The sequence below is a fragment of the Scomber japonicus genome, chromosome 10, assembly GCF_027409825.1.
Source record: "Scomber japonicus isolate fScoJap1 chromosome 10, fScoJap1.pri, whole genome shotgun sequence".
In the NCBI taxonomy this organism is placed as follows: domain Eukaryota; kingdom Metazoa; phylum Chordata; class Actinopteri; order Scombriformes; family Scombridae; genus Scomber; species Scomber japonicus.
In genome coordinates, this window is record NC_070587.1 from 20,326,911 (window position 1) to 20,350,059 (window position 23,149).

At 39.2% G+C, this 23,149-nt stretch overlaps 1 protein-coding gene across 6 annotated transcripts in view; it reads right to left on the minus strand.

Moving 5' to 3' along the window:
* Positions 1–23,149, minus strand: part of plecb (plectin b) — a 135,202-nt gene that overhangs the window by 14,197 nt on the left and 97,856 nt on the right. For 3 of the 6 annotated variants that reach the window (XM_053327821.1, XM_053327823.1, XM_053327819.1), the window contains 29 exons: positions 23,026–23,087; positions 18,936–19,025; positions 17,089–17,166; positions 16,863–16,955; positions 15,317–15,483; positions 12,464–12,579; positions 12,023–12,126; positions 11,057–11,176; positions 9,956–10,051; positions 9,731–9,858; positions 8,720–8,813; positions 8,150–8,304; positions 7,709–8,030; positions 7,520–7,597; positions 7,200–7,361; positions 6,947–7,051; positions 6,742–6,837; positions 6,508–6,633; positions 6,202–6,354; positions 5,925–6,079; positions 5,480–5,606; positions 4,833–5,016; positions 3,976–4,133; positions 2,947–3,125; positions 2,689–2,827; positions 2,144–2,500; positions 1,965–2,048; positions 1,743–1,847; positions 1,483–1,581 (listed from right to left, as the gene is read on the minus strand). In XM_053327821.1, coding sequence (XP_053183796.1) covers positions 1,483–1,581; positions 1,743–1,847; positions 1,965–2,048; positions 2,144–2,500; positions 2,689–2,827; positions 2,947–3,125; positions 3,976–4,133; positions 4,833–5,016; positions 5,480–5,606; positions 5,925–6,079; positions 6,202–6,354; positions 6,508–6,633; positions 6,742–6,837; positions 6,947–7,051; positions 7,200–7,361; positions 7,520–7,597; positions 7,709–8,030; positions 8,150–8,304; positions 8,720–8,813; positions 9,731–9,858; positions 9,956–10,051; positions 11,057–11,176; positions 12,023–12,126; positions 12,464–12,579; positions 15,317–15,483; positions 16,863–16,955; positions 17,089–17,166; positions 18,936–19,025; positions 23,026–23,087 — 3,932 coding nt within the window. Of the gene's footprint in view, positions 1–1,482; positions 1,582–1,742; positions 1,848–1,964; positions 2,049–2,143; positions 2,501–2,688; positions 2,828–2,946; positions 3,126–3,975; positions 4,134–4,832; positions 5,017–5,479; positions 5,607–5,924; positions 6,080–6,201; positions 6,355–6,507; positions 6,634–6,741; positions 6,838–6,946; positions 7,052–7,199; positions 7,362–7,519; positions 7,598–7,708; positions 8,031–8,149; positions 8,305–8,719; positions 8,814–9,730; positions 9,859–9,955; positions 10,052–11,056; positions 11,177–12,022; positions 12,127–12,463; positions 12,580–15,316; positions 15,484–16,850; positions 16,956–17,088; positions 17,167–18,935; positions 19,026–23,025; positions 23,088–23,149 lie in introns of all 6 variants that reach the window. The other 3 variants (XM_053327820.1, XM_053327822.1, XM_053327818.1) reach the window with 1 other exon arrangement.

Sequence of the window (23,149 nt, forward strand, 5' to 3'; positions counted from 1 at the left end):
TTATTACATAAGTGGCAGGAATATTCTATGTACTGTACATCATACTCTACCATATATCACTATTCAAATATTGGAAATTGTAATATAAATATATTCAATGGACAGTTCTTTAAGTTGAGTTTTTGTTTAATTATTTCATTAATGTTTTAGACAATCTGTTGTATTATATAAAGACTGTCTGTGTACAGAGTATGAGAACATGTATTGGTACAATTCATTATTTTAAAATAAAGACTGCATTTTTTTATATTAGAGTGTTATCCACATCAGTCTCTTAGAAAACCTTTGTTTAAAAAACTAAAATCTCATCCCATGCACTGGGGGTTCTTTAAATCACCATTTGCCACAAAATGGAATGAAAAGTAAAGAAAAGGTGAAGGATAATAGGTTGAGATGATGAAGTTAGAAAGCCAGTTTATAGCTTGAATACGTTTTTAAGAAGCAGTTTAAGAAGAAGTAGTTTAAAAAGTACTCCAAGTACAGTAAGAACAAAATACAGTTAAAATATCTTCTATAATTTTATAATAAAAGCAAGAAATGAAATATGCCATGGAAAGCCAAAATGCAGCTTGTGAGAGACACAGATGTTAGGATGACAGAGGGAACGGAGATACATTCAGTACAGTAGGTACCTGAAGCATTGTGAATAATTTACCTCTTTAATGCTCAAACAAGTTAAGCATTCATCATGGCAAAGCACTGGCAAGCAGTTAAGAGAAGCAAAGAAACAAACAAAACATTAGGGTTAGAAAAGAATGTAAAACCTTAAACTTGTGTTATTTTCGGAAAAAGGGACCATGATAACAAGGCTGGACCATAGTCTTAACCTTGCTTTGAACCTCAGGAAATAAAGTGGCCAGTGGAAAAAGAAAGGAAAGGAAACCCCTAGTGAAAGAAAGAACCCCTCATTCTAAATCTACAATGATACGATACACACAGTGAATGAAGATGGAGCAGCTAATATGAACATACGATTTACTGCATCTGTATCTACTTTATTAATTGTAGTTTTAGATGGACATTGAGAGCCGTGGTCTCAACTGAATAATCTGTTTTAATACTGTATCCACCTGAATACAAATACAACTTCATGCGTTGTATTTGCTTGCAATTATTCTTTTGTCTCCTGTTTTTGTTTTTGTGCGGTTTAATACGCTTAAATATGATCCCTCCTAAAGCATTTAATATGCTCCAAACCATATGTGCTGCACTGTCTAAGAGATCAGCTACAGCATGCCAATGTTTCATGCGTAGTCTATGCAAAGGAACAAATTGTCACCTGTACATTAATTTAATATGTGTGTGATTATGTGTGAATGTTTGTTGTGTTTCCATGAGCAACACACAGAGAAAAGTGCGTGCATGCATGCGTTTGGTGTTCAGCGGGTAAACACGTTTGTTGGGTGGTGAATTATTGGGTTGGTTGGTTAGGTTAATGTTAGAGTTTAGTTTGTTTGGGATCCTCAGCCAGTTGTCACGCACCTCCTCATCCTCCAAGCGGCGCTGTGTGTCTGTGATGAACTTGATGTACTGACTAGTCAGAGTCATCAGTTCACTGTACCGGGTCCTCAGTGTTACATACTGATACGGAAAGAAACAAGCAAAGCACATTTGTTAGGGTAATTTTACACTTCATGTATATGTCTTTCACAGTGAACCCAAGTTGATGGTCAATCTGTCCTTTATCAATATATTCAGTACTTTCAAGAAACTGTATCCAGTATGGTTTGCAAGAAACACACCTCCTGAATGATGTTGTCAGAAGCAGAATCCAGTTTGGTTTTCTTCAAGGGAGAAGCAAGAGGCTCCACCTGGGCTTTGTAGGCAACCAACTGGAGTTCATAGTCCTATTTGAAAAAAAGGATAATGTTCATACATCAGTTATGCAATAGCCATTTTATCTAAATGTTCCAAATCACAATATTCAGAATACTATATGCATGATAATGTTGCATAATGCTCACCTTGATAGTATCAATGTATGCTTTAGCATATTTTTGACACTCATCAACTTTGTCTTTGTTCTTCTCAATCTCTTCCAGCAATTTCTGTTATGAACAAAAAAAAAAAAAGGTTGAGCTCAATACCTTTATGTGAAGTCAGTTAAGAGACAGCTGGCAATATCAAGAGGTACACTACAAACCTTCTCCTGAGCGAGTTGTTCTTTCAGGGTTTTGCTGTCAGTGATGGTCACAGCCTGGATCTTCTCCTGCCTTTGCTTGGCGTCCCCAATCCAGCGGATCAGCCAATCGTAACTCTCGCGGTAGTAGCCCAGCTGGCGGCCAAGCTGCTCAAGCTCTCTCTGGCGAAGGTCGATCTGGGTGAACACAGCCTTCCAGCGGTCCTGGAGACTAGACAGGAGCTGGCGGTAGTGATCCAGCTCGGCGTCGCGCTCGCTGTGCACGCGAGTCATCTTGTCACTCACGGCGGTGGCTTTCTTCAGTTCTTCGTCGAGAGAATCGAACACAGGTTGTTCACCCTCAGCCTCAGTTCGCATTTTCTGCAGGTTTCAAACAACATGGAGGTAGGTCAATCAGTAGTGAGGAAACATGGTCAGAGTTGTTAAATTAGCCTGAAGTACTACTGAAAGGAACAGCAACCAAACACCTGAGAGGAGAAGTTATAATTTGTTGTATTTTGCTATATTGCTAACCCTAACCTTTCTGCCAAGGATAATATGGTGCTTACCTTAAGTTTTGCACGGTAAACCTCAACTTCCTTGACATCGCCGGGCACAGTGTGAACCTCACGCAGACAGTCCTCATACTGCTTGAGAACTCCTTCTGCACCCTGTGTGTTACGGATGACCATTTCCACAGTCTTCAGCCTAGAGCAAGAAATGATAAGTAAATAAAGGAGCACAACACAGGCACATTTGAAAAAAATGGGCATTTTTTTCTTAACACTTAAGATTGCAGCATTAAGTTGGAAGGACTGCAGACTCACTTCTCAAGGTAAACAGAGGAGAGCATGTGGGCGTGATCCATCTTCTGAACAGTGAGGTCAAGCTCTGAGCGCAGCACGGGAGCAGAGGCAGACGGCTGTGGGGCGTTCAAGATGTCCTGTGTCTTTACAGACACCTTATCAAGGTCCTTCTTGAGGCCCTGGAGCTCTATCTGGACTTTCTGCGAATCAGAGGAGGACAACAAGAGTTAATGTGGAAATATAAAACTATGAAATGGAAAAAAAAAAAGAAATCAACTGACAAAGGAACACAATCTGGTATAAGGAACAGACTAAAGACAATTAATTCAAAAGTGCTATGGGGCACCTTAAAAATTCAAATGAACCTGCACTGGATATTTCTGCACCAGATGTGATGTAAAAATTGTAACAGTCTGAGATTAGCGGGGACCTGAACAGCTGTAGTAGGAATGTAACAAGCCTGTAGTCTCAAAATACAAAAAAATGAAGGCCTTAAATCAATTACAATCTACAATCTGCTCTATTTTCACATTTTTACCTCCCCTTTCTCTTCATTGTTTTGAGAACATTTCACCAGTCTAATTCCACCCAATCTATCATTGCTCCCTTCTCTCCACAAAACACCAATTATCTTGGTACAATATAATTATAGAAAGTGTTAAGCCCTTTCCATTAATTAAATTACAGAATTACTTCATCTAATTATACATTTGCTTCTCCTTTTTTCAACCCATGTTTCATCTCTGTGGGTGGACTTCTTGGGCCTCCAGGGCCATCAGGCTGCCAAGAATCATAGTCTAGATGTTTTTTCCCTCCTAAGATGTTAGCTTATTAGGCTTTGAATAGCCTTGCTCATGATACATTATTCACAAAATACCACAAGGATCATTAAATACAATTTCTCTAAATGAAGACATATTACCACTTGAAAAAAGGATGTTAGTACTGTACTTATTTTTGCTTCATCCCCAGAGCACAGAGTAGTAGCAGCCTTGTCTGGAGTGGTCTTGTCTGTCTTTATGGTAATTAAACTCATGTCTTAGCACAAACCTTTTGCTCGGTTGTCTTCTGAATACATTCTTTCAGAGGTTCCTTGTCCATAGGTCTGCGAATGCGAGCCACAGTCCCAGCCTCACAGTTCTCTATACGCAGGCGCAGGTCCTTGATCTCAGAGATGTAGTTCTTACACAGAGACTCGTCCTGTTGACCTGTGTATCAGCATTGGTATTCATTTAGAACAGAGAATATATGAACACTTTGTTTATCCTTAAAGTGAGGTTGTAGGAAGAAGGGTGTAATAGCTCATAATATAGAAATACTGAATAAATTAAAAAATACTGTTCACAAACCTTAGATAAGAGTTTTGTGTACATGTCACAGTATAACATGTTATGGTCATGATTTGGTATTGTTGATATGTAACACGGACTCCAGCATGTCTTCCCAAACATTTCTCATATTCTCATATCACTGTTTTTTGCTATGTTAATCACAGATTCACAGTGCACTAAAACATGAGTATACATGCAATTCTTCTTGTGTCGTGTCAAACACACAGAGCTTGTATACATTCAAAGCATAGTGTATATAGCAATTATTTTCTACCTCAGCAATCACACTATGAGGTGATATGTCTACAACCAAACCAAAACAACATGCTGTCACTCAGAACTCTATTCAAACATTAACAATCTTTTTAACATCTCATCCAAAGCTTTAAAGCGTGTACACACACAAGCTTGGTGAGCTGTTGCTTTGACCGGTTTTCCAGCACTCACCTTTGAGCACAAGCACTACCCCTGAAAGGTGAATTGAAAGTATAAAGTTGCTATACACTTATTGTATATTCCCTTGAAATATCGATGAAGAGTCAAAAGATCATTTGATGTTTGGAGTGGAGCTTTTACCTTTCTCCATGGAGCGAATCAGGTTTTCGAAATGCTGGGTGGACTTGTTGTAGTCTTCCTCGACCTGCATGCGGTCATCTGGGCCGAAGAGCTGCGAGTCCTGGCTTTCGCGCATGTAGTCCTGGTAGTGCAGCTCCAGGTTCCTCATAATCAGCCTATATTCCTCTGCTTTCATGGTTTTTAACTGCACAGAATGGAGAAAAATGGGGGAGGGATTAGGAGGCAGGACTTATTCAATGAAATTACACTTCTTTTTTGAAAGAGGTTGATTGGTTGTAATTTAATTTATTGATGTATTTTTGGTTTGGAGTCTGGTTCGTTACATGGTCTAAAATATATAGAAATATTTAAGCAAAAAAAAAAATCCTGAACAGTTTGCTTGTTAATTTGATCAAGGTTAGTGTTTCCAGTCTTTCCAGTGCAACAAATGAATCTGCTGTAATTGAATTTGATTTCAAACACTCAATGTAATAAATAACATACTTTTTAAATAACAGACTCTAAAGGCCTTGTCAATCCCCATATCATTATTCATACAAAGGACAATTAACTCTCTATGTAACTCATATTTGGAAAGAAAGACTGACTATGAACCAAAAGATAATAGAAACCAAACTAATAAAGGTTTACATCTATCCACAACTCACCATGGTGATGTTCCAGGAGCGTATCTGAGTGAAGTCTCTCATCAAGTACTGCCAAGACAGCAGACTCTTCATGTCTATGTGCAATGTCTGCCACATGGACACCATCTGCTGATAACCTGCATCCAGACTGGAGAAGGACAGGAATGAAGGAATAGTGTGAATATTAAGACACAAAGTGTACTTAAGAAGTCATACCATAGCATTTATTAGTGTCAGAGATTGGATTAGTTGTCAGAAACTGTGAAGGACATTGCTAAAGTTATCTTATCATAAACCTTGCTGCTTCAGGATAACATAATGAATGTTGTGTAATTTATAACTGTAAATAATTTGTCAAATACAGTACGTCCAGATCAATTTTTGGATTATAGTTATACCACTTGGTTGAAAGTAGTAATCAGACCTACAACAGAGATCAGTAGATATTTTGCTTTATTGTTCTCACCTAGACACACTGTCCACGGCCTCCTTGTTGACTGGTGGAACCATGAAGCAGACAGATGGCACTGTTGACTCATGTCCAGCGTGGTTCAGGACCTTCCACTTGAAAGGCTGAGAGTTGTTGAGGAGGGCACACTCGTCTCCTTTGTGGACAGTGATCTGCAAAACCAAAACAGAATCCAGGATTAAGGGGTGTGCACATTAAAGAAGACATACATTGGCTCCCTTAACAACTATGAAACATATTTAAAATCTAAATACTGAGAAGTTGTCATTCTAACCTCCTGCTGTTTGAAGTCACACACAGCCTGAATTGGCAGTTTGCCTTTGATGGATGTGGTAGGGTTACGTGGTTTCAGCTGGATGATGGACCTGGATCTCTTGTTCAGGCCAGTTGCAAGAGTCTTAAATTCATTCAGCTGTTCTCTCTCCTCCTGTTGATGACAAAAACAAAATTGATTAGAATAAAAAAATAATGTGCAATCTTGATGTATGTACCCTTCATCTTTCCTTTAAGTTTTCTTCAGAAAGTGAAACATCTGTGAGCATGTCCATCTATGTATGTAATGTAAGCAATGATCACTCACCACAGCATCCTGCAGCAGGTCCTCCAGGCGTGTGGCTGTGGTGGAGCGATCACAGCTGTACTTCTTCTTCATGTTCTCTTGCATTTTCTTCATCTTGTCCTGAGCCTCTTTTACATCAGTGAAGAACTGCAAAGAAAGGACATCACATGAAGGACAGAAAAATGTACTCTCTTATTGATAGATGTTTATTGGAGGGTCAAGGAAATTGTATTGATTTATATCAGTGCTCCATACTTGGTAGTAGGCTGTGTTTTCTTTGAGATGAGCCTCAATACAGCAGCATAGCTGGAGGATCCAGCTCCACTGAGTCTGTAGGGCAGCTGTGAAGGCCTGGTAAAAGAAATGGTGACAGTGGGTTAGTTTAGGCCTCAGCAGGTACATTTTAGTGTATGCTGTATGTATATTTTTCTGTTGAAATAGGGAGTACTGTTGTAATCACCTCAATTGTCTTCTTGCCAGGATGTCCATCCTTGATAAGCTTGTCTCCTGTGGCCTGGATGTCATTGACCTTCTTCTCCCTCAGCTCCAACTCTCGCATGAGACCCTAAAGGATCCAAATGAAACAGTAAATGACAATCCTGGAAAAAAAATTATGTTTTTTTTGTTTCATTGTTTCTTTGTGAAATGAAAGAAAATAAGACTGAATCATGTGACTACAGAATCAGAGGTCTTGTTCTACTTCTGAGACACACCGAGTAATTGTCTTTTTTCGCAGTCATGTTGGTGTTCCTGTCACTCCAGTCAAAGTTGACCTCCTCCTCTTCTTTCTCATTTAGCCACATCAGTTCCTTAGTGGCAGCGCTGACAAAGTTGTGGAGTGATTCCAGGTTCCTCAAGCGGGACTTGGAAGATGTCTGAGAGGAAAGAAAATCAAATTAGCCATAGTATACATAGACATAGCATATAAACTACAATTTAAAGGTGTTAACACACATATTTGTTGACAGACAATCATACAAAAATATAAAACTTATCTACACAAACTAAAAACATATTCAATTTGCATATTTACCAGTAGTTTGCCATACTGTAGATCCAGTTTACCCAGGTATTCTTTGTACGTGCCAAGGCTGATAGGAGATAGCTGGCTCTGAAAAATAGCAAGGATGCAACAAAAACATCAAAACATACATTCACATCTACATATTTCAAATCAACAATGCAAAGTTCTTCATGATCCTAACCCTGATAAGATCACTACCTCATCAGCCCTGGCTCGTCCAATCTTGGACTTGAAGTCCTCCACAGTTTGGTGTAGGCCTCTGTGGCTGCCCAGCTGGGACTCTACAGAGGGCAGATCAGATCCCCACTGAGATTCGTCAATGCGACGCTGGTTCTCCTCCACCCAGGCCAGCAGGTCTTGGATATAGCGCAGGGTCACATCATCCAACTCAGGCCGCATCTTCATGGAAGTCTGCTGAGAGTGTTGTACCAGAGAAACCTGGGATGTAGTCACAGCAGACTTCAGACGAAGGTTGTAATCAGTGCGCAGGTTCACCAGGCGTTCATGGATGCGGAAGACCCTGTGGAGATTAAAAAAAAATCCAACATCTTACTCTATGATCTTTAAGTGCTTGACAAATGTCTTTGAACTGCTCTTTAACAAAATATTTTTTTTGGTAAGAGGTCACATTGTACCCACCTGCGATACATCTGCTCTGCCTGAGGGTGGCGCCCATCCTTGAGTATCTGTACATCATTGAAGAGTAGGCGAATCATTTGGTCTGCCTTATCCAGCTCCCTCTCCACTTCTGCTGTGTGCTGAGCTGGTTTCCCTGCATTCAGCAGACGAATGTCCTGAAGGGACAAAAAACAACAAATGTTCTTTTTCAAACATCATTCAAATCAGGAGGGAAAACACAGGTGAGTGACATTGACTGACAGATCAGCATAGGATCTTTCTGCCTGGAGGATACTAGAGATTCCTAAAAGTTTTTACTTCACTTTGCTGTCTTGGTAGATTATACTATAATAGTAGACTACAGACTCCAGGTACATTATTCTTATAGCAAAGTCTTTTTAATGAATGTGTTAAGTTTTGGAAAAAAGAGTCTTTAAATTCAAAACTTGTGAGCTTAATCACAATGAAATAAAAACAAAAATCACATAGCCTAACGTGATGTGTAAACGCCTGGATTCTCTGTAGTTTTGTAAACACACCTGTATAGCATACAGTGGTATAGTCTTACTATTAGGATTATATGGGACTCACCGTCTGCAGCAGTTGCTCCAGGTGGTTGAGCTGCTCATCACACAGCCCTGACTCCATCTGGACTTTACTGACAATCCTCTGGAGCCTCTCAAGTCTGGATAAGACAAGAACAATAAAATAAAATAAAAATAAAATGAATTTTAACTAGTGACCTTTTCCATGGTTGGGCTATAGTTTGAAATATATCGGAATATTACAAACATGTCAATTTTTTCAGGACTAAAAAGCCTGTGGTACCCAACCAAAAGTCCATTTAGACAGGCAAGAGTTAAAGCTAACAACTCAATCAAAACACTTACGGCCATCTGCGTTTCAGCAAGTACTCTAGTCTATGAGGATCAGTCATAAATGCCATATCTCACAGATTCAAGTTCCAGCTACGAGACTGCTGGTTCCTCTCATACTCTCATTGTGTCTAAAGTAAATGCTCTGCCATGTAACAGTGCAGAGCGAGACAAAAATGTTGCTGTTTTCTGACATCCAGTCTGCTCATTCACTCATTCCACATCTCAGAGCCATAAACAAGGCTATCAGACTGCAAGATGACCAGACCATCTTGTGACATGAACCAACCCATTTTTCAGGCATGACGTGACACGACTCTAAATACACACAACATGAGCAATGTCTCATTTTGTTTCATCAGGACTAATAATGCTGATTATATATTTTATGTGCCTAATTATGAGGAGCAGTTCTTACACAGCCTTCTCATTTTGATACAAGCCAACATAAGAAACAGTTTTGAACTTGCAGACTTACTGAATCACTTCTTTGCTAGATAGAAGATGGCAAAACATTCGGCTATGATTCACAGCTGTTTTATGGGGGCAACTCTGGTCAAAATTGAATTATAATATTAATAACATATAATAAGACATTTTGGTAACTCCTTTATAAGAATGTTTTGGTATATTTGTGTTCATCTTGTCCTTCTTACTACGCCGAGGCTATAATTCAAATTTTGATCCCATTAAATACATATTATGTCACATGTGCCAGTATGCTAACCTCTCAAACTCTATCCTTAGCAGACGCTCTCTCTCCAAGATGGCCACATGGAGTCGGCCCCATTCCTTCTCCACATCAATGGGATGGTAGCCTGGAGGGACCTTCACCTGACCAGCATGCACAGCGCTCTGTGGGCAAGTAGGAGTACAATGCATAAATCACTACTCAATAGAATATAATAGAAGAGAATACAAAGGAATAGAAAGAAAAAGTGGGTTAGCTTACCTCAAAGGACTGGTAGATGTGTTTGGAACGGTTCTTGTCAGTCTCTTTCACTGGCAGCTCTGTTTCCTTGAACTTCAAGAACTGGCGCCACAGAAGCTGGAGAAAAAAAGGAAAACAAAAAGATAAATCAAATTGAGAATTTTTCGTTTTTCATGCTTGAAGCTGTATCTTCAATTAGATTTTTCTATTTTTTCTCAAATGTTTTTTCTTTCTGATATGTCACAAAAAATCCTAAAAAGCCTACAATGTACACATACTGAAACCTTGACCTGACTTATGTAAATGACACATTATTATGCTGCTATCTTTGATACAAGCTTTTTAAATGGATTACTCCCTGTTAAATCAATTCAAAATCCTAATTTCCTTAATAGGATGAACACATTAAGGTAACACATCAGTCTGCACTTTAATGGCCTGCTTGTAGCGAGGTGCTCTCTTCGTTTCATGCATTGTCTAATTCATGCATTCTCATGACCTTTGTAAATTAAATTAACTCATAATGAGTCAAATTAATGTAATTTCACTGCCTGTATTGCCAGAGCAAAATATTACACAATCTCCACTTTACCTAATCAACCATCTTAACTTTGTTGAGGGCTTTTAGAAAGCACACCTAAAACTGCCTCTCTAGATTATACTCTGCTGCTTATTATTTGACTTCAAACAGAATTAAGAAAACTACCAAAGTCACGCTACGCTTTTGTTCTTTAGCACTGGGAGTGGCACAATGGTGGTTCTCCTGAGGATTACATTTAATAATATTTGCCTTTTGGCTGCATTTTCCCAGCATCAGCACTTCCCCACATACAGTGAAACAATGTCTATGAATACAGTTTCTTCTATCAGCCTGCAGCCAGACATGATGTAACTGTGTCGTGTTTAATCCATCAATGAATAGCCGCCAAAACTACTTTTGAACAATGTGTAAGTTATAAGACGTGAAAAATGTTGCAATCTGTCTTTTTTTAACACCAGAACATAGAATTAACTTTTTATTTTAGAAATCTCTGTGCTGCTGGACTGCAAGCACACCCAAAATAAAGACAAATACCTGACCTGGAGACATGAAATCAGCGTATTATGAGCATAACATCTCACCTCTATCTCCTCATAGCTGGCGGGGAACTTCCTCTCCTCGAAGATCACGATATGGTGGCGGATCCACTGGATGATAATAGTCACCAGCTCGTAGTACTCCTGCCAGCGCAGCTCGAGCTCCTGCAGCCGACACAGCAGAAAAGATAGCAACGCGTTTAACAACAACAGACAGGAGAGCTCTTCTTCTCCTGCGTCTCCATGTTGCACCGCTCACACACCACACTAAACTCAATTAGGTATCAACAATCCAGGTCTTGTGTGAGCGGACAAGGAGGCAGGAGATTGGTGAGAGGGTTGATGAAGGGGGCAGCGTTGGAGGAGAAAGTGGGAGACAGGGAGAGCAAGACAATGGTGGGAGAAAGATAGTAGCTTATTTTCTGATTAGGTGTGTGCTGTTGTACTCTTTTAAAAGGAAATATCTGTATTTTTCTTTACTTTTAAAAGGAAACTTCAGTCAAAACCAAAGTTTCCCTTTAAGGACATTGATGAAATAATTATAATAGTGAAATCAGCATTCACTTCTGTATATGTTTAAGATTTAGACTTGATACATTAACATAAAATGCCCAATCATTACATTTTTCTAGGAATTTAGTTTGTTACCTACATGTTTTATGTGAACAGATTATGTGTGACAATACACACACAACACACATTTGAGCCTATCCCTTTGGCTTAAGCAGTGTAAACACCACAGGTTGCTAATTTCATGCATTACTTGGTTTCACAAGACCTCCACTGCTCTTTAAAACTCACATTGGTCACAGTGGAAAACACTGCAGACAAAAGCTTTTTTATAAGCAGAGTCACAAGCCTCTTCAGTTTCGATTAAATGGGATCAAGCACTCAATCTGATCAAATTAGAGCAAACATTTGTGTATGTTACCCTGAGTCTTATTTATTTATAGCATTCTAAAAATATATTTTGGAGTTTTGAATCAAGCTGGATTCATATGTTTTACTCACATTGCCTCTGGCGCCGTCATGTACATCAATCCGAGGCATGACGTCATACAAGGATGATACGTAAGTGATGATGGATTTCTCATCAGGGTGTGGAACATCAACATCTAGAAGGATAATGTATAATTATATCATATGACTGTAGATTATTTGACTTTATATAATAATAACATTAGTCAGGAAAAAACGAAAAAAAGTAGCACAAATCAGATTAAAACCAAATCCTAACTGTCTTTGGACATTGATCCAATTCAGCCCCTCTACATAGTCACGGAGTGCTACCTTCTCTACACATACAGTGATTGAGTTGAGCACTGTTGCCCACATTTGCTTCGATAACTACTATTGTAGCATAATACACATGATTTTGCCTAAAAATGTCAGTGTTAAAAAAAACAAAAACACTATGTGGGTCAATTCAAAGTGTCTTTACGTCAGTCTTACCCTCAGGGTCCAGTAGGCGTGTCACTCCCAGGTCTCTCTCAGCTACAACGAAGGCCTGTTCCAGGTTCTGCAGGTTGGTCTGATGGTGCAATTTGCCCATGTCAATGAGTCTGGGACTGAGGGAACACAAGTATGGGCAATTAATCACCAGCAGTGCCTCACTAAAATTATGAAGTTTTTTTCATTCTTAAACTTTTATGGGTAAAAAATATTCACAAATGCCATACAAATGCTTTAAACTTTAAAAGCATAACTGGCTATACTCTCTGCATGGTGTATTCTATGTATTTACATCTGCCCAGACACCATCAATCTCAAAAATGTAAATTGGGAATTGGAATTGTGTTAGCTTAAAAGTCATCACCATCAACCCAGTCAGAGCAGGTAGCTGCACCTTTAAAGACTTTTAGCCCACAGCGAAATATTCTTAAAAAACTCTCTGATAAACCCGTACAAGCACCTGCCTTTTTGCCCTCTAGGCATTTGACTCTGGCAGATGTCAAGAGCATCTATACGAGGAAGGTAATTTAATGAGCAACTAACATATTTTAGTCTGCCATATTTCACATCACTTGCACGCTACAACTTGATTCCGAGAACAGACAAAAGGTCAAATCTCCAGAATGCAGAACTAGATAACTGAACACGTAACAGAACCTCATCCATCATGTATATGACATTTAAGTTATTTTGGACAGATCACCAAATGCACAAATGTAAATGTGCATTGCATATCCCTACAGCACCAGATATGATATAGAATAAACACAGTATGTGCACAAAGCGACAGTAGGTGAAAATTCATACAGATCCCTGATGCTTATAGAGGAATGGCCTGAATTCTGTCGATGCAGAGGAGAAGACTCCACATAGCGAATGTCAAGAAAGGAGCACTGGTTTGCTGGCCTAGGGGTGCTGCTCATGCTCTGGCCCTCCCCTCCCCTGGACCTCCATTCACGACCCAGTTCATCACTGCTTGAACGGGCCCCTGAGCTGTGCGAACCCTGTCCTGAGTCCCAAGAGGTTTCTTCAGATGGGATGTCCTCACACATCATGACAACACGGGTGTCCACATCGACAGATCCTGACACACTGCCAGTCAAGCTCAGGCTCTTCTTCTTCTTCAGCTTTGACTTCTTCCTAAAACTGAGCATCTTACTATCTTCTAGAAAGTCCTTATTCAGTGAAAGAAGTTATGCTTTAGTGGCTGGAATTACAAGTGCATTCATTTATGCTAACAAATCTTTTGATGAATTGATGTTTGTATGTAAATCCATCCTATGCATCTTGTCAGGCCTCCATCATCATGTGAAGTATCCTCTTAATCCTCATGCAGGATTGTTCAGATGAAAAAGCCTCAGAGTAGTAAAAAATCACTACTGTTCTCTCATCAAGGTTCTCTGCATGACAGTTAAATTCAGCAGTAGTTGTAAATCCAAATGAGAAAGTTTCACACCAACATCAACGGAAAGCCTGGAGAATGTTGAATTCCCTGGAGGACTGCAGCAAAACCAATACACACTCTGCACAAGGATGCAATGAATTATGCTGAGGCATGAAGTAACGCCACAGTTTTCATATAGTAGTCACATAGTGGACCAGTCACGCCCACACACCACACCCCTTTACCTTTATGAAAGGCAGCTACTAATCCAGCTTTATGTGCCTTGTCACTCAAGTTAAGAAAACCTGCCCCTGCAGGCATTTCTTTCGTTCAATCCTTAATGTTTTCAAAGAATGCATCATTTAACTTTCTCTCATCTTATACAGCTTGTCTTATTGTTTGCCCTTTGGACTCTACATGAATCCCTTTCTTATAACATCTGAAAAGAAAACCAACCAATGTGAAACGGTATTGACAAATCTTCCTGAGAAAAAAATGTACATTCATTTCCCAGGATGCTCATACACAAAGCTAACTTTAACCACTAATTATACTATAAAGACACAAAACAGCTCATGGGGAATTAACATATTTAGCAATGATATCAGATCTTAGCTTGTAAATTTTTGATTCACAACTATTTATTAAGCTAATTATATTTAATAAAGCAATTATTATCTCAACACGGCACCAAAGGTGGTAACGTATTAGTCATGGCCAACGCCTGTCTGTGGTATTCCTAATCTACAGGCCTGAAATGTTCACTGAGAGACATTAATACAGATTCTATTACAGTAGCATGAGCCAGTACTGTCAGGAGTGGTGCAATAAGTAGAAAATGGGTCAAAAGAATGTTTTTTAAGGGTAGAGAATGGATTATCAGACAATAGTGCATATGTTTTTTTTACAGCAATGCTACTGCAACAATATAGAGACTCTACACTATTCAACTATTTGTATTATGCTGCAAACTGGCTCCCTATTCAAATAACATACAACTTAAAAAAACACATCGTTATCATGTCTAAAATAAGTTCAGAAATATGCACATCCTGTCAATACTGAGGACAGAACTTAATTTCGGAGCAGGTTTAAACTGGCATTATGAAGCATAATTTGACATTTGAAAGTGTGCCGTGTGCACTTACTATATTCACTAAAATTCATGGATGGCGATGTGTCATGACAAGCCCCAACATTACTGGTGGTATCAAAAAAGTGATGACAAGAGCCCTGCAACTTTCAAAACTATGACTAACACTGGATGGACAATACTGAACTAACTACTTTATTTTATATGAAATGAATGAATGGAATATGTCATCTTTATGCACTCGGCTGTATAATATCTCTTAACCAAACATGGTGGGTAAATGCTTATGCAGGACCCGTAGAAGACTTTTCTGTCTGGGCTGTTATCACATTTCATTGTGTTGTTATTCACTGTGGAATGATTTTTGAACACTCACTGGTGTCTGTGTATGACGGCGTTGAAGAGTTTGCCATCCCTCCAGCTGGTAGTGAAGTTGTCACAGCGGATGCCTGGGTAGCCGTCAGTCATCCTCTGGGACCAGAGCAGCAGCTTCTCCTTGGCTGTCATGTCTTCTGATTGGCCATTGATCTGAATATCTGAGATCTGAGATGGCATGCATAGATTGTATGTTAACAGACACATTGTGTATACATAGTGTAGGTTGATACAAAGAAGAAGAAATGTGGAAATAATTAGCCATTAGTGGAAACCAAAAGATGAAATTTTACCAGAATCACAGGACAACCATTGTTAATATTTGATTGTTGAAGGGAATATCTATATCATTCCTGGTTGAATACAGTCTTTTAGTAATTTATAGATTCATTTGGAGATTACTGGATTTAAGTGATGTTGCTTCTAACTTGGCTGACAGGACGCAGCAGGATTTCTGTCTGGTCTGGTCTAGTCTGGGAAAGTGCTGCTGTGGCTGTGGCATCCAGATACATTTTCATTTGTGGAATCAGGGGGTGGGAACGATGAGTCATAGGCACTGGGTTTTCATTTTGTGTGTGTGTGTGTGTGTTGTGTGTATGAATGTGGGGTCTGTGCCACTCAAATTCTCCACTTTTCATAGCTCTAACTCGCAAATTTGCAAACCTGAAACGAGGAATAATTATTTAATAAGAATTTGTCTGTAGAGACCAATGTGGTTATATAACTGGCTGCTTTAATAAAAAGGCATCTATATTCATTGGATTAACTCCTTGTGTCACTTTCATTTAACTCTTGCAATGACAAACCTCTTCCATGTACTTTTCTTTAAACTTCAGAGAGTATAAAATAGTTTTTCCCTGTAAATCAAATTAATTTAGGGTTGTCAGATTGTAAGACTTAACACTAGATTGAATGATAAAAAGGAAATTCTATCTTCCCCTTTGAAAATGATCCTATGTGACTCACCAGCAACCACAATCCAGCAGAATATAAAGACTGTATCTAGAGGGCAATCACACTTTCACTAGATCACCTCAGCACACCGCTCCCTCCTTTGTGTCTCGTGTTGGGCTTCATCTTTTTAAAACCATTTTATATAAGAGGGTGTGGCTCTGCCTATTATTCTGATACCCAAGGATTTCTGCCTGGCAGCTCTTGGCAAACAGAGGAACAGCAGGAAAAGGCCTGGGTATATGGGATGTGGCTGGGAGTGTAGCATGTCAACAAGTCAGCCTGACACACCCTCTCCTTTGGGAGTCAGAGAGTGACTCATACTTACACACCCATGACAGAGTTTTATTTCTTTATACTGCTCATAAATTAGCTGCAACACACAACAACACTTGACAGCAGTGTTGGTATGTTACGGTAAATTTAAAAATACGAGTTGATTTGAATGATTCTCATAGAAAATTGAATTTTGAAGAGCAGAATCCATTCTGATTGGCTCCAAGGAGAAGGGAAATTGCAGCTGATAGGTGCAGATCCCAGACACAAGGATATAGAGCATTAATACAACGGAACACAACACTGACAGAAGAGGAGACCTGGAAGTGGAGGATGATGGTCCATATTAACCCCAGGGTCAGCTTTGGGTTCCCGTCTGCTATGTCATCATTTCTGATGTTCACCAGCTTGACCTGAGAAAACAAACCAGAGTAAAAGTAGATTATTTTAATGGTTATTAACACAATGAGGTATCTCATGACAAGGGATTGCAACTGTATATTTGTTTTTAGGTTTTTAAAGTAGGTATCCTTTGATGTGCCGTACCTGCCGGTGTTTGAGGAAGTTCAGTGCTATCTGTACATTCTGCAGCTTGTGGAATCTCATGCGGCCTTTCTCTCTGGGCTGATGAGGACAGAGACAAGATACAGATAAAAGATTTAATAACGCTGTAGGCAGTTGTAAATTCATCCACTTTCAGAGACAATCCTTCGAGAGTACTCCTGGTAGTGGAGGGTGGGAAGCATCAAAATCATCAAAATGGAGAACTAAATGAGAAGGAGAACAGAAAATTGGACTGGAAGACATTTACTGGAAAGAAAAATGGGAATGACTGTTGAATCCCTAAGTCATCAACTAGGAATTCAGTCAGGCGGGTAAATATTTTGAGTTACAGCATGTGTGTATGTATTGTGTGGAATTCCTGATCCTAAAATGTTGTTTTCATTGGCTTAGTCCTATTATTCACCACCATCCCACAGAAAGGGAAAAAGTGAATCTGACGGAAATAATAAACCCTTTGGAAAAATAGTTACAGCAGGAAATTTGTATTGGCTCATTCCAATTTTGACAAAAGTATTTAATTGTGTTTTGAGATATTACATGAAATGATCACTTTTACATCATTATTGTCATTTTCACTGAAACATGTGTTGAAATGGTTATTGGTTTTCACCTCCTGCTATTTGAAATGGCAGCTGGCCATATTATAGATAAAAAATGAAATATTATGAAAGTAATCTGACAGCAAACTAAGATCATCTTGCATAATGCTTAGTTTGTCAAATGTAAATCAAAGCAAGACACAACAAAACATCAACTGAAAGACAGAACTCAGCTCATTCTTGAACAAATTCAGAAAGTACAGTAAATCTATTAGTAATAGTAATATGCAAAACAAAGTATTGCTTGCCAAACACTGCCAAGTTAATCAATTGGTGCTGCAAGTGTCAGCAGCACCTTTTGATAACTGAATATTTGTAGTTATATCCAGCAGCTAAATGGTTAAAGCAAGCCTGTTGATGAAACAAACAAGAAACATAAAAGGCCAACCCGAAATGAAACTTGACTCGCTATGGAGGTCTGGTAACCATGCACAGCCAAATCAATAGGAAAGCGTGGGTGAATGATTAAAAAGATATACTTATGTCATTTTCCAACTTTAAATTACAAACCCACTCACCAACCGAACACTCCTGACCATATCTCTCTCCCTCGGCTAGCCCCATCAGGAGCAGTGCAAAGAGAGGAGGCGAGGGCCAGATCGGATGCACAGAGGAAAGTTAAAAGAAAGCAAATAGGAAGCGAGGGAAAGGAGGAGAAGTAGGAGGAAGAGGAGTAGAGAAAGAGAACCATGGATCAGAATCACAAACAGGCCAAAGTGGAGTTAATGTGTTATGGCTATAGAGGCGTTCAGAAGATGAGCAGAGCAGGAGCTGGTGGAAAGAGCAATGAACTACTGCAGCAGAGAAGCTTCAGTACAGATTTGTATAAACACAATACAGCTGGCTTCAAAATGATGTGTAGGGTTTAAGAGAGAAATTAAGAGACTGAACGTTTATAAGAAGTCATGTCTGAACAAAGCAAAAGAAGAACAGAAGATGGCTGTTAAGAAGATTGCTCTTGAGATAGACAGAAATCTCAAGAGTCAGCAGAGTCAGACAATAGGTCTTTGTTTAGCAAAGATCAGCTCAGGTTTAGCCCCTGACTGACAACATGGCTGTGATGGGTAACAATTTGTAGCCACAGGCATGATAATCCAGGTTGACTTATGATAGGCTTATGTTATTAGTCAGGAATAGCTTTGGGTTTAGATGGAGTATGGTTCAGGTATGACAGAAGTAGGGATTGGGCACTGTTTGCCACTCCAAAGATCAAACATTAGGGCTACTCACCAGTGTTTCCCCAGAGAGGACCTCCAACAAAGAGATCAGGTTATGTCCATCTCTAAGGTCTTCATACAGGTCTGTTACATGACGCTGTGACTGTCAAGACAAAAGAAAAGAGGAGATATGTCAGATAGAGTTAACATTAGATTATTTTGGTAAGCAATCCAAACACAAGCATCATGAAGTAAACTATAAAACCCATCTTTCATGAGAAAACCTGTACATCTCTTGGTATGGACCAAGTGGAGTATTGTAATGGTTCATTTTGGATAGTCTTCCATCCAACAACTATACTGGTACTTTTGCAAAAGTGGCTGATGTATCCACATGGTGATATGAGGTCTGTCTAAACCCTGCTGACACTTTAAACCCAATGAATTGCCGAAATTATGTTAAAAAATTGTAATTTTAAATCAGCTTTGAGTTGGAAGAGAGGTTATATAAGTTTCCTACAGAGCTCAGAGTGATCTTATCACGAGTACAATTCTACACAGGTCAGGAATGCATAGCTGTAAGCAGATAAGCCTCAGCCTACTCTAAATGTCAAATGGCAGCTGTCATTCCTGACAGGTGATAGATGGGATCGTGAAGTAAAAAAAAGGAAAAAGAAGGTGCTCGGGTGAACATTTAAAAAAAAAAAAAAAGAATTAATACAATTTTTAAAAAGTCCTTCATTCTTGTGGTTGCACTCACAGTTAATCAACCGTTGAAACTGCTTAATTGTTTATATAGCAAGGCTGTGGTGTGACACAGCAGCCAGACAGAGTGAAGAAAGAAAGGTAAGGGAGGGTATTGAGACAACGCCAGAAAACACAAGACTTGATGTGAAGAGAAAGTGGGGGGAAAACTGTGAAGGAGGGGACAGTTCTCCATGCACATCCGATATGCTTACAAACATATATAGTACAGTCTTGTCAGGTCGTGCTAACACTGTACCTACCTCTACTCTCCAATCCTGATAGAGATGGAGAATGAAAACAGATAAGTAATGCAGAAAAAAAGAGAATGGAAACAATGAAAGGAGACGATGAAATACCAAAACTGAATGACCATGAAATGAAGACCGATGACTAGAATGAAATTTATAATGTTAACTGAAAAGATTTGATGATAAACATGATGGAGGATGAGACAGAGAAAAAGAAACATTTGGATTCAACTAGTCATTCAGTAAATGCATCTCTCAACTGGGTGTGTTTGGTCATGTAAGGAAAGGACAGCTTGGCCCTAAAGTGGAATGAAAGTAAATTTCCCTTGCAAGTTACAACAGTGGCTGATTAATGTTGGTAAGAGTTGCAACACAGTTATTCAACCTGAACGTAGATGAACATTCAGTATAGGGCCAAGTGTGTTGAAAGTAACCAACAAAGTGGCCACTAGGGTTCACTCTCTACACACTGAAAATCCTTCAGCTTTAACACAAGTATCACTTACACATGGCATGACATTTGACTGTTCATTTCCTTTGTTCAGTTTGTGAATTCTCAACAGCTTATTGCCTTACCCTTCACTTAGTTTGTACTGAAGGGGCTACAGTTATGCTCCATTTGACTGCCTGTGCTGTTGAATAGTAGTGTTAGGCAACAGATTGCTCTCTCAGACTCGAAAAGAGCGGCTTTGTCAAGTTTTCAAGGTGAAAATTCCTAAGTACACATCGCTGACAGACCCTCATCTTGGTCCCTCCACTTGTCAATGATCTGCTGTCTAAGAAGAAAAACAATTAACATGCTTGAGGTTCTATGTTATATGTATGTCATCTTATGCAATTCCTCTAAACTCTGAATCTGATTCTTTCATTGTCAGCCATATAAAACTCCCAGATCTATTTGCAGCAATTGTAGTTTTTAATTGAATCAACTGTAGTCTGCATGAATCTGTTAGAAAGCAGCTTGTAGTTCTGCAGCTGGTGTGGTGTTCCACCCCGTCTTGCGCAATATAAAATGATTTACTGAACAGGGGAAACCACTCGGTGGCCCTTTACAGCTCTTTATGGCTGAACTCAGCCTATAGTATGCCCCTGTCAAGCCAACCATTAATCCATTACATAAGTTTAACCCTACACATACAGTCTCACAGTTAACACTTTCCCTCCCAAATATGTGCCCTTTTCTTCAATGCCACTTTCAGACTATAGGTGGAGACATTGCTTCTCTTTATTGCTATTCACTGCTAAACTGATTATGTCAAACTCTGATAAGAATATTGTTATCATGCCACATTTTACATGGCCTTGTGAACTATAAACACATCAGTCACATGCATTTAATAAAGCTAATATACTCATATAGTCATTTGATGCTGCAACAACAAACATTTACAAAATACATGGTATCCAATAGGGTTGTACTCGTCTACCAAATTAATCTTAGGGATTAAGTGTGGCAACTGGTGAAAAGCTCTCACAAGAATAATTGAGATGAAAAGTTAAGATTTAAAATAAGTGTGGGGCATCTTTCAACCCTTTAGAATGTTTAACTTTGTATGCCTTTAAACTTTTTATTACAAAACTCTGTCTTATATAACTTTTTACACAAGGTACAATGATCGCAATATTGATGTGAATACTTGTAACTTATGCAGATCCTCATGCATCAATGCATGCCTTTCAATTTAGGCTGGGCATGAAGGCAGGTAGCCGCCCAGACCCAGGAGTCTGTGCAGCACATGTGCTACTGTTGGCCTTAACCACCATGGGCTTTGGGCCCAGACCAGAATTTGCCTTTTCAGATGAAACTAAGTGAGTCCAGATGTCTATGACTCACCCTCCAAAATTCGCAGTGAACACTTAAGAGAAACAAGAGGGAGTTACTATGTTCTCATACGGTGGTAGCAGAATACGTTAGCGCTGCACATTCATGGAAAGGAAAATACTCTTTGTGCTTATTTTTCCCCTCTGTTCCATTTCTAAAAAAATAATAAAAATGAATGGTCCTACAGTATGTCTGTGGAGTGAATATATAAATGAATGTGGAAGCACTTAATGGCATTAGGGTGTAAATGCATTGTTGCCAATGGGACTTTCCTGAAAGAAAAAGTGGCACAAGCAGGGATATTTTTGCTGCTCTGGGGGAGGGGGTATTTTGTTACAGAGGCTATTTTTTACTCCTAATGAGAAACTCCAGAGTGAGATGTATGGACCCTTCCTGACCTGTTTACTTCCCTGAATGTGTGATGTATTAGACGGCTTTCAGATCTCAGTTTGAGAATAGAGTGAGGTAGGTGTGAGCGGATGAGCTCTGATGGATTGTTTACACAGTCTCTCAGCTGATGACAGACTGGACTTCTGGTAAGCCTCCCTCCTCATCATGGCACAGTGTCAGTGACCAAGTGTGAAACAATGACTAACCAGCTAATGTGAGGTTACAAAGGTATGCATGTTAATTTTGAGAAACGTACATTAAAAAGCACAGGTGAGGGATGGGTTACGTTCGTTCTGTGGAATAATGGCCTGTCATTCAAAACAATCCATAACGTAACATTATATTCAAGGAATCTGATGACAGCTATCACTCTGCTGTCATAAACATGTGTTGCAGCAGCTTGCCAGCATAAAATCAATGTCATTCTGTGTGTTGACTCTGGCCTACTAATGGTTAAACTGTCATAATCTCATAAACTTTATCTTCCTTATATAGAAAACTTCCTTCCGTATGACCTATCTTTCTTATTATTGTTTTGATCACTGTTCATAGTGTAAAATTTCATCAGCACATTGCAATTCTTTCCAACACAAATGTGAATCAAGATCAGCTATTTTATAACTGTAATAAGAGTAGATGCATTGAATTCTACTCTCCACATCTAAATTTCAGCATTTATTAAACACTCAAGATAACATCCTGTGGTTGAAGGCAAATCTGGATGATGATTAAATGAGCAAACATCTGGAACATGATTTAAGCCTGGACCACAAACAGGGAAGTTTACCCTTTGTTATCCACTGTAGTCAACCATGTGTTCATGTGTTTGAAAGTGAAATGTGGGGCCACTTATTTGGTGAAGTTTCCTTTATTATGTGCAAGTGTACCTTGTTTGTATGTAAATTCATGTAAAGCATAATGGTGAGACAGAGTTCAAGTCACGAACCGACACTTACCTTTATCAAGTGCTTGTTCACCCATTTTGTGAAGGTCTTTTTCTGTACTCGATCTCGTTCATCTGCAAAACAGAGAAACCACGGTCAAACATCAGACAGTTATGAAAAGGAAAAGTCAAACAAA